Raw genomic sequence first — 11,965 nt, forward strand, 5'->3', positions numbered from 1 at the left:
TGACAGGTTAGGTCCAAAAAATTTTGGAATTTCTAGCTCAAAATAGTTTGCACATTTTCGTGATTTTTACGTATTTTTTCAAAATTAGAACTTTAAGGTTATAAAAAAAATTGTGATAATGTATTTTTAATATAAACATTTAGAAAAAAATTGCATATATCTATGGTTATTAATTTTAGAGTTAGGTACACCAAAAAATAAAATCAATTTTGTTGAAAATTGTTGTTTTTTCCGGCACTTATGAAATCTACTGGGAATATTAACCTCCTCAAATCACCGACTAGATTCTCTTTCCCACCGAACAAGATACTGAAGTTAAAAATCGAAGCATTATTTCGACTACTTATCGTGTACACAGACAAAAAAAAATATAAAAATAAAAAAGGTGGTCAATTGGGTACCACTCTGCTTTACAGCAGTTGTCAAGCTTGTCGTTGTAATAGGTGATTTAGCATTGCTTTTAAATATGCTACAATAGTATCATCAACTATATAAACTTTTCTGTGTTAACCTGTTCCTTGTAGGTTTTATTTATTTATTCATTTTTTTGCCCTCGTTTTATATATAATATACAATAAATTGATACTTGTTATATTTAAGAAGTATTAGTGTGGCATAATTTGGGACTATGAATGAAATTTTACCGCTCACAACAATAGCAACAAAAATGTAAAAAATGTATAATTTAATACTTCGATTTAATCGATAAATGATAACACTGACCCTTAAATATCTTAAATATATTAATTTTTAATTTTTGGTTTATTGTAGACTAGCAGTTTTAGTATTTGTGCTGATAATAAAAAAGATACTAAGGCTGAAGTTAGCAATATGAAAAAACAACTGAGATGTACCGAGAACGGCGATGCGGTAAACACGAATAGGCAAGAGGAAATTGATCAGCTGCGAGCGGAACACGAGGCAACGGTTTTAAATTTACAAATCGATCACGAAGTACAAATGAGAAATGTACAAATTTACTTTCAATCAAAAATTGGAGAATTGGAAATAAACCACGGGGTGATGGTCGATAACTTACAAAGAAGTCATGAGACGTTAGTTCAACATTTGCGAAATTTAAATTATTACCAGGGAATACGGCAAGAGGCCGCGCTGAAAAGCATGCGTGAACTTAAAGACCAGATGCGTAAAGATCATGATCAAGAAGTACAGTGTATGCAATTGAAATTTAATAATTTGGTCAAACAGCACGAAATTGAGATTAATGATTTAGTTGAAGAAAACAATCTCCTCTGCACCGACCAGGAGAGTGTACTTCGAGGTTTGCGTCAGACAACCCGAGTTTTTAAAGAAAATATGAAGAGCTCAATAAATAATTATTTGAATGACAGTGGTGGCGTGACTGAGCTTTTCCGGGATTTCTACAATTATTCTTCGCTGGAATTATAAAGCACATACCTCGAGCAAAATAGAACTGAAGTCGAGGGACTTCAGCTCGGTGAGGAGGCTACCATTATAGCAACAGTAAGTGCCTATAATATAATGTTTGTGTATAGCATGCAGTACGTTGAGGCTTAAATATTTAATAATGTACCTACCCACCAACATGTTTAATATTTAAAATAAATAAATTCGAATTGTCTCTGTTTTATCAGCATCTGCAGACAACCGACGGTCACGAAGATTTCGATGCCGACACCACAACGAGCACTATCGCTGATGACGACGCCGTAGACATGGTAAAGTCACAAGACACTATGGTACAAAAAACTGTAGAAGATTTCCAGAAATTATTTTATGATACGGTACGTACGTAGGTACTTTAAATCATGTACTATAAGACGTGTAGACATATTTGAAGTCTTTGTATTGGATTTGATGCCACAATAATAATTGAAAAAGCTAGAGCGCCTTGGTTATTAGTAATTACTGCGCGATTGACTGCAGTACCTTACCGCAAACAGAATTATGCGCATACTCACATACATTCGGGCTCTAGAACTCATGTATTCATTATGGCATCGAGAATTAGCTTGATGGCTACAACCATAGTACATGATCTATACACTATACTTTAGTACTACGCATTAGCGAAAATAGAAAATGTTGTTAGGACAGGCAAAATTATGAATAAGAAAATAATTCTAATAACAAAAAAAGTTTTTAATTTTAATTTTAAATTCTATTAAGTCGGTATGTTATCCGGTCAGTATTAGGTCAGGCCATGGTCTGACTGGCCTGACCAGTAATTTCGACTATACCTACGTCAGGGATAGGGGTACTTGTCCCGAAATATCATGGGAGAAAAAAAAAAAAGAAAAAATAAAAAAAAAATGATAAACCAACTTAGCCAACCTCAAATAAGTTCAAATTTTTCAATACAGAATTTAGTATTCATAAATTCACCACCTTGAAGTTCAATATCAATTATGTATTTAATAATTCCCGCCTTTTTATTATTCTATTGTTGTGTTTTGTAACGGTTTTTGAGAGACGTTTTTCCCAGTTTTCCACCGCCTAGCCACCTCCCACCATCACGATTATCGAAGGATGTGCTACCGCACTAAGTCGAAATGATTGAACAACGACTCGCCCTCGAACTCTACGTCTACGGAATTATTTCGCTTCTATACACGCACGACGCACCACCGTTAGCTGTTTAAGTTGTTCGTTTGTTCTTTGAAACGTTTAACGTTGACATACTTGATTCTGCCGACTTTGTTTGTGCTTTCACACGTCACTCTTTAAAACGTTAACCATCGGTTAACTTCATTCTGCCGACTTTGTTCGTGCTTCCGCACGACGCTCTTTAAAACTTTGACCATCGGTCATACCCGATTCCGTCGACTTTGTGCTATCACTTGTCTATTCAGTAGTAATTTGAATAATTTTATTTTGTTTGTATTTTCTGTGTTTCGTTATTCGTTGTAAACTGCCTACCTGCTATTCATCTGATATTATTTGTTATAATTAATTAAAAACAATTACTTTTTTTTATCTTTATTTGTGTATTTACTTTAGCATATAGGTTTGTAATAATGATGAACAACGAAGAAATCGTCGCTCTTCCAGATCATTTGGTGGACCATGACTACTTTTTGCCAGTTGTGTATGAAGATGATCATATATTGCATGAAGAAGAAGAGGAACTAGAAGATGAAGAAGATGAAGAGATTGTCGTTGTAGGAGTGTCTGAAACTTATTCTATAATTCCTGGAGTTCAAAGCCGATCAAGGATTTATGTGGACAATTTAGGATTTAAGTACTACAAACGTGAAGCTCGAGGAGGCCGCGTGTATGTATAATAGTATTATTTTTTAATTTGTATATAGTACCTATTCAATTTAATTATTAATTGCCCAACTTTATTTGACCTTTATTGTTAACTTAATTAACATTATTTTATATTATGTATAATATAGGTATATTTGTTAAATTTATAGGTATTTAGTATGCGAACGGCAGAAGAAGCGGAACCAGTACTGTCATTCCACTGCAACTGTAAGTACAGATTTGAGGGATAATAGGATTCATCTACAGAACTACCACGATCACCAACCTGCAGAGATTGACCTGAATGTGCCGTTTTTGAGAGAAGCCATTGGTGAAAGAGGAATTGATCCAGCAGTTACAACTTCATTTATGAGAACATTGTATAATAATGAAATTATCAAGTGAGTCATATTCAAACTTATCTATATAATCATATTCATATTATTTATTATTTGTTAGTACTTATAAATAATGAACAATATAAATTAATTTTTAACTACTTTGTTGGTATTTTTTAATTATGTCTGTTAGCCACCCAGAAGCAGCTCCCAACTACACATTCCTTCAAGCTCAAGAACGAGTGAAAAAGATGAGACGTAGAAGATTCCCACTACAACCACTTGACATAGGACAACTTGCTGTTGCGCTGAATGAAGAACGTAATGCCATTTATGCTTCTACAGTTCAAAATCCCCCATCTAGGTAAATGAAATTGTTTGTAATAAGCTTATAACTAATAAACTATTTTATTATAATTAGTCACATACATTTAATATATTAACAATATAATATCAATATGTGAAATGTATATTTTATTCAATTTTAAATTAACAATTACTGATAAAAAAATGTCTAGTAATTTAAATTGAGATTAATAATTGGACCTCCAGGTAGATGCTTATATTTTTATCAAAACCTTTAATAATATTTTATGCCTTTATGGACACATTTGTGGTTATTTTTTTCCCATACCTATGAATAGTATTTTTGTGTATTTAATCTCTATTTATCATCAAGTAGTTAAAATATTGCTTTTAAAGGACATTGTCTGTTTATAATAATTATTAATATGATAAGCATTCTATACTTAATGCTGTTGACACAATTATCTCTTAAACAATTTCACTGTAAATTTACAAATTTTAAGTTATCAAATTTAATATTTGACTCATTAATTATTATTCACAGTTATAAAAAACAAAATTATATCAAGGTATTTGTAGTTGTGAATACATCATGTTTAACCTTACAATGACAAATTGAATAATACATTAAATTATTTTTAGTTAGAATGTTCAAAATTATTACTTTTTATTTTAAAAATTGGTATTAGGTTCTTTCAACAAGCATTAGTGGTCAATGGAAGGAGTGTTGGACTGATCTTTGCAAATATTGCTGCAATTGAAAAATACCGAGAAAAAATCGTAATGTAATTTCCCGCTTTGTCTTAGCTGGTATTGCTTCTCGAAAAAATGTGTCCTGTGTTTGAATACGGGTTTCCAACTTTGTTAGTAAAATATTAAAATGACCATCACTCATCCTCATATAGTTCATGAAACCTGGTCTTCCACTTGGAGCTCCGTTAACAACGTATTTGATCCACCAAAAATATTTCGCCTGGCAACTCAATCTCGCACCCATATTTTTCTTTTCTTTTTACGATTAGAAATAATTTGGTTTGCACACTCTTGAGCTAAAACTCCACAGACTGATAACACTACGTCTGCCAGTTCTGGTTCCATTTTGGCTACTGATAAATTTACTTGGACAACACTGTCTAGTGTAAACCGGCCTTAACTTCTGTGGCTACTTCACTCCAAGCTTTTTCCGTTATATTTATTTTGGAGTAGCTTTTTAAGGTATAAATATATAGCTCAGGATACTTTTCTATTTGTTGCACAAATTTTATATTAAAATTTTGATCCATGTTATATTATTTTATTATACACAAAATAAAAATTACTAAGTAACTCGATCTACCAAAGTAGCGAGGAGACCGGCATGTATAGTCGCCAGTTGACTAGTCGCGTCAGTTTATCAGTCGCGGCGACTTTACTAGCGCCGTCTGAACGACGCCATTCAAACACACATGCACAGTTGCCTAGTCTCCTAGTATCTAGTCGATTGCAGTTTCTTTTCAGTATCCCCGTGTGAGGAGGGCCATATAATTCCGACGACATTGTCTCCAAAATCGGTACCGACTCTCAGCGAGGCCAACCCTCCACGAGTTTCACTTAGAGCTAGTAATATAATATATTATTATTTATTATTTTTTATTATAATAATATCTGTATTCTGTGATAAGGATTGTAATATAAAGTACGCTATCAAATTGTGTTTTTTCTTATCTAAATGTAAATTAATGATAAAAATCCGCCATTTCAATTCCATTCGGTTCTCTGTCCTAGACAGTAAACGCTTGACTCATTTTTTGTGCGTGCGCGTTGGCTACACGACTGCGGAATTACGCGGTCTAAAATCGTATTACCGGTAAGTGGTACAATATTTCTTAAAAGTTAAAGGTAATGGTTATCTCAAACTGCGTGGATTATACGCAGAATTCTATAATAAGTATAACTTACTGAGTAATTTAGGTAACCGAGTGTAGGTAGTAGGTACCCTACTTTCGTTGACACACGGTACGTAATATTATGGGTTGTATAATAAATACGCATGTCCATGTGAATCTACCGTCCTATAAGCTTATGGCGGCTGTTATATTATAGTATACGGTCTACCGGTGAACGCGTTCTACCGGCTGCAGGATGAGGTCTACCTATGACCGGCTGGTTTAAACACAGTCCTAAGTTTATCTTTACTAGTAAGTAGTGTTACGTCCCAACCGACGTCGATATATACATCAACGCAGAAATGAAATACGTGATGTACTAGGTATGATGAATGTTTATTAACGTAGTACAAAATTACAATGTTATAATATATGGTGTAAAAGAGTGGTGTTACGACTCTTTAAGATAGAATATAAACTGTGAGTGGTGTTACGACCTGACTCTGAATGTCCCTAACCGTCTGAAGAGCTCTTGTCCTGGGCTTCTATATATATATATGATTGTGTCCTTTGGAGTGGGTGGTTGTAGTAGTGGCTAAGCTCGGTCATGAGACAGAGTTCGGGTCTCGTATTTGGTATGCTGGTCGACTCGTATCCTGCGTATGGGCGTTGGCTTTCCAGGAAAGATACGTATGTGACGGCACCTTCTATAGTTTAATTGTATTCTCTACGCTTTTGCAACGACCTCCGCATGTTATACTATACTAATTGCCTTATGAGTTATAGTGTCAAATATTATTAGAAACGTGCAGCGCGCTGTACATAATTAATATATGACTACTTAATACGTGGGCACGTAACAGTAGTAACATGATTTGTTTATATTTGATTCTGAGAAAGACATTTTGGATTATATTGAAATGAAACACGTCACACATGATAAAAATATGGGCATCGTCAAACGAAAGAAGTATTTCTGTGTAATATACATTATACATATTAATTTATTATAATTTTTGTTTTTTTGAAATGCACATTCTGACAATGTTTTATATTAAATGATTTGTAAAATGTAATATATTACCTATAATACTTATTTGTTATGAAAAATAGTTATTGTTTGATGATGCCCATTTAAAATCAAAATGGATAGAGATACTAAAAAGTCGGATTAGATCAAACATTCTAAGTAAACAAGCAATATTGTTGGTAAATAGTGATTTAAATAATTGAAAAATGTCTCCAGGATTTTGTTTATTCTTTATCATATGATACCAAAACATTATTATAGTTTTATTGTTTACCAATCACATTGACGGTTCGACGAATTCTTACTCTAGAACAATATAATAATTAATAGTGAATATTGAAAAATATAAATAAAAACATGCTTTTATCAAGATTTTAGGTTTAGTGCCTGTACACTTATTACTGAGCTCAAATTTATACAATAGATGGTGCTATTTATTTAAATAAAAATATGTGTGATGAACTCATAGGCGTGCGCATGTTAGCTGCGCATGTTTACCCGAGATTTTTTGATACGTGGGTGATTTGGTACTTTATGAAGATATGACTAAAAGTAGGTACAGCCTTTTTAAATTTAAACGTTTGTGTTTACCCGAGAGACTGTATACAGGGCGATTCATTTTTTTTATCACAAGTCATAATTAAACTACAAAACAAGAATTTAACACTTAATGAAAGTTATAATAAATGCTAGGGATTCTTGAGTGTAACGGAAGAGTTGCAGATAAAGTTAAAACCAAAATATCCTTGGTTTTACAAAAAAAAAGTATTTATAACCTCTATAATCAATAAATTAAATATTAAATGGCGAATCGAACGAGGACAATATTTCAGTTGTAACCTAACACCAGGACAAATTGTTTTGTTTAAATATGAGTCAACTACATCATGTGACGTTGAACGGAGCCTCGCAATCACAAAGCCATACTACGACCCAATCGCCGATCATTTATTTTCGAAAATTTAAAAAAATACGTGGTCGTAGCATGTACAGTCGTTGCCAGATAAATTGAGATAGCGGCGTCGGCGCGATAACGGAAAACCAGTGGTTCTCCGTATTTGAATATTATTACAACAAAAAGTAGAAATTGTAAAATAATATAAATAAATTAATAATAATAATAATAAATAAAACTTTTGCACTGAGCCGGGTTCGAACTGGTGACTGCACGCGTCGTAGCCAACTGTGTGACCTTTGCACCACACTGCCAACGACTAGTTTGGGCTTCACTTTCTGAAAAGCGCCGCCGCCGACGTCTCAATTTATCTGGCAACGACTGATACACACGTAGTGAATGTGAATTATAAATTTTATTTCTCAATTATATTATATTAAGGCTGTTAGAGCATAGAATATTTTAAGTAGTACAATTTAGGAAATTATGCAAAAATATTATTGAAAAATATTTGTCATTGTGTGAGTAATGAACCTTAGTGTGTGTAATCCATTATCTGGGCCATTATCGTGTTATCGTAAAAAAACCGTTAAAATCGGTACAAAATAATGGAAAATTAGTTTATGTACTTCTAGATGTCGGATTATTTTTTTAAAAATATGTATGAACTCATCATCCCCTTTACTAGGTTATGTAGGAATAATAATTGATGTTGTAAAACTGAATGTACACGCATAGAAATATCCGCGGTAATTTAACAACAAATCGGAGGGTCAATAAGGATATGTTGAATTAAGTGTCTTATACAATTAAATTAACTTTTAATCGGTGGTATTTTTAAACATTAGGGCCGTAACAATAAACAGTATTTGGTATAAATACATTGAATATTGATTTAAAATTAAGTCGGATTCAGTTTAATATTAAATTAACGTTAATCCAAACTAGGTTATTGAGTTTTATAGAATTGTTAGTTGTTTTCAACTTAACTAAACACTGGAGTTGTTTTAACACCCGAATTATTCCAATTTAATTACACGGAACGGTGTAATAACCCCAAAATATCTGAAAAAACCCAACATCGAGCGTCATCACAACCGACGAGGAGCGTTGAGTAAACATTATTTGATAGTGAAATTCTATTAACACTGTCCTCTCATTTCTATTGAGACTGTGCAGTGTTCATAAGTGAATACACGTGTTTGTGTTAAACATTTTTTTATTGTAATGTAATATATTGTAAATTCAAATTTGTTGTTAATTTCTACATAATATATTTGGGTACCTGCCGGTCGATTCAGCCCTGAGTGCTTGGACAAGCAGTGGGAAGATGCACTGCCGCCCAACATGGAACCAATTCGTTACCAAGCGTTCGTGGCGTGAACTAAAACGAGTGTTAACTAGATGTAACTGCCCAAGAGAGTCAACCTCTTACATTGGTGAATGGATGTACCGCACTAATATTTTAAACCGGGAAGGTGGTATACAGCAGCAATTGTGTAGGTTTATGAGAGACATAGGAAGGGCATATCCTGGTATTGGATACATACCAATTACACGAGAAATTGAAGACTGCCAGTGTCCAGAATGCTAAACTAAATAAGGTAAGTTGAATAACGGTAAAAAGGAATAAGTTACATTATATTTTGTACAAAATTTCTCGAGAGTTTCAATATGCATAATAAATTTGGTTGGAGCGTAATTTTAAATGATATTATATTTTTACAGATCGATTTGCTCATAGGAGGCCACCGGTTCATCAACAAAAATGGTTCTTTTAAGAACCGACAATTTAAAACGGCCCTTTTTAGGACCATCACATTTGTAAGTTCATATAATTATATCATATAAAATATATATATTATTATATATTTTAAAAAATATGATATAAGAAATTAAAACAAACAATACATTTTTTAAATATAACAGATGTATAATATATTTAATTAAATAAATAATAATTTAATAATTTAATAATTTAATAATAATAATATTATAATATATTAACCTAACCAAGGGGGTCCATGAAAAGCGGTCGGAAAAACGAAAAATCAAAAATCTGACTACCGGATATTTTTCTATAACGGTATACTAATAAAAAAACCTCTAAGACGTTTTCGATATTTCAGCGATATTTTGGAATATGAACGAGTGAATAAATTGATTATTTTGAACTTAGAATACTTTTGCGATGTTGTGGTATATAAAACTATTGTTATGGCAACACTGCGTAGTATTGCTGCAATGATAGTATTGTGGCAGTGATATGGACTTAGTAATTTTTTCCCGTTTTTTTTTCTCCAGACCCAAAAGCCAGAGATCAACCTAAGTATTTATTAAATGTACCTTCAAATATTCAGCAAATTACCATATACAGTGAGTTATCACTCATTCGGTGGTCAAAATAAGAATAGTTACGTGGCTGTTATGTGGTTGCTCTTTAAAATAATAAAAACCTCCAAACTATAGACCACAAGTTTCTCATCCCCGGCCACACACATATGGAGCGCCATACAGATCATTCTGTGATAGAACAGAAAAAAAAAGTACAATGGTTCGATAGAACATCCTCATGACTGGGCCACGTTAATTCGTCAATGTGGAAAAAAAAACCTATGATCGTAACAGAGATGGAGATAGATGATTTTTTCGATTTTGCTGCATTATTGAAAGACCAGCTACAGTATAAAAAACCGAATACTGAAGGTGGAGTGTTAATTTGGCGCAATGGTAAGTAGTTACATTATGAAAAATCTTCTCCAAATACTTTGTATTATAAGAATGAGTTAAATAGTGAAACGTTTTTAGAAGTAAAACTTAGTAGGAAAGGAAAAAAAAACTGCTTCACGTTTACATCTCAGAAATGCTTACAACGAATCTCTTCCGATTTCGGATGAGAAAAAAAAAGATTTGACCGATATGCTACCTTATATATCTTCTGTCTACCCAGACTTTGATAAGAATATCAAATCAAGAAGTGATATTAAAAATATATATCCTGATACGATCGATGAAGAAGAATTCGAAACTGATTTAGGAGATACGACACAAAACAAAAGCTGTTCACAAAATCTAAAAAATAAAAGTAAAACTACAAAAATAAATAAAAACGTGTCAAAGAAAAAAACAACCAAGAAAAATTCAAATTAATAAAAAACGTTTTGTTACGATTTATGCAATAATATGACAAAAGTGAAAAAATTGTATATTGTATTGTTTTTGTTATATTTTAAACTTTTTTCAATATTATATTTTATAAAGGAACAAATATTTATTTTGTAAAACAAATACCAAGTCGGTTACTTAGTTTTTATTTTTTTTTATTGTTATACTCAATATACTCATATGGTTAATTATTTTGTATTTGCATGCTGTTAAAAGTTAATATATTATTTTATACTTCAACATTCTGTTTTTGGTGACATAACCCTTTCATCACGTTTAATCACATCGTGAAATTAGTGCAAAAAGAGTTAAGTCAGTTTTTTTTAAGTTTGTACAATATTAGGACTTAAAACAAATTTTAAGCAATACAAAAGCTCATTTATTTTGTAGTGCAGAATTTATAGATTTTAATGGTGTGATGAACTACGTTAACTGTTGAATACCTGATCTTGCATATTTAATTTAACTTTGTTTTTGCTCTCCTGAAAAATTTGATTTTAATGACAACCCTTTTTTCACGCGCATCCGAGAATTATCATTAAAATCATGGACAAAATATTATTAGTTCTTATTTTTTCTTCCATAGGGAATAGTTTTCCTTATTTCATGTTGAGGACATGAATTTCATCTTAGGCGCAGTTCATCTGTTAATAGGTCTATGGTGATGATTGATGTAGTAGAGGTAGGTGACACTAGGAAGAAAGAATTTTAATGCATAACACTGTGGGTTTACTGCGTATAGCCCTGAGACTCTTTATTATGTTAGATCAAAAGAAAAAACACAAGTTTACGAAGAATTAGTCTTATAGCTATAACGATGTCGGTGGTCGTAGCACTCGCGGCTGCGACGGTCACACGGTATGTCCGGTCGAGAAGTGAGAGCGGCGATGTTACGTCAACAATAGGAAAGATCGCAGAGTGGTGACGGTGAGATGAACGTTAGACGTGATCTCTAAAGTATGAAATATATATATAATAAAAAGGGCCGCGGAACGATATTAACAAAGCGAGTCAATCGATGGTGGTTTTTGGGTATGGTCACGTTGACAGTTGGTGAGCGAGAGAGCGTTGTCGGTGGGACGGTCGACGTAAGATCGCAAGCCGCCGGCAGCCGGTACTCGTTTTGCGCGAC

At 32.8% G+C, this 11,965-nt stretch overlaps 1 protein-coding gene and 1 pseudogene across 1 annotated transcript; both read left to right on the forward strand.

The window, feature by feature from the left end:
* The first annotated feature begins 831 nt into the window (after positions 1-831).
* LOC132953772 (uncharacterized) lies at positions 832-9,137 on the forward strand (annotated as a pseudogene).
* LOC132936566 (uncharacterized) lies at positions 2,807-4,667 on the forward strand. Its single transcript, XM_061003309.1, has 4 exons — positions 2,807-3,256; positions 3,405-3,635; positions 3,766-3,936; positions 4,568-4,667. Exons 1-4 carry the CDS (start codon positions 3,000-3,002, stop codon positions 4,665-4,667), a joined length of 759 nt encoding a protein of 252 aa, XP_060859292.1. The 5' UTR covers positions 2,807-2,999.
* Positions 9,138-11,965: the final 2,828 nt, after the last annotated feature.

This window comes from Metopolophium dirhodum, chromosome 1 (assembly GCF_019925205.1).
Source record: "Metopolophium dirhodum isolate CAU chromosome 1, ASM1992520v1, whole genome shotgun sequence".
In the NCBI taxonomy this organism is placed as follows: Eukaryota; Metazoa; Arthropoda; class Insecta; order Hemiptera; family Aphididae; genus Metopolophium; species Metopolophium dirhodum.

Bases quoted from the DNA above. Each gene is read 5' to 3' on its own strand.
- LOC132936566 (XM_061003309.1), top strand. From the start codon at position 3,000: ATGATGAACAACGAAGAAATCGTCGCTCTTCCAGATCATTTGGTGGAC. The intron at 3,257-3,404 runs GTATGTATAATA...TTAAATTTATAG, and splicing joins GAAGCTCGAGGAGGCCGCGT to GTATTTAGTATGCGAACGGC. The intron at 3,937-4,567 runs GTAAATGAAATT...AATTGGTATTAG, and splicing joins GTTCAAAATCCCCCATCTAG to GTTCTTTCAACAAGCATTAG.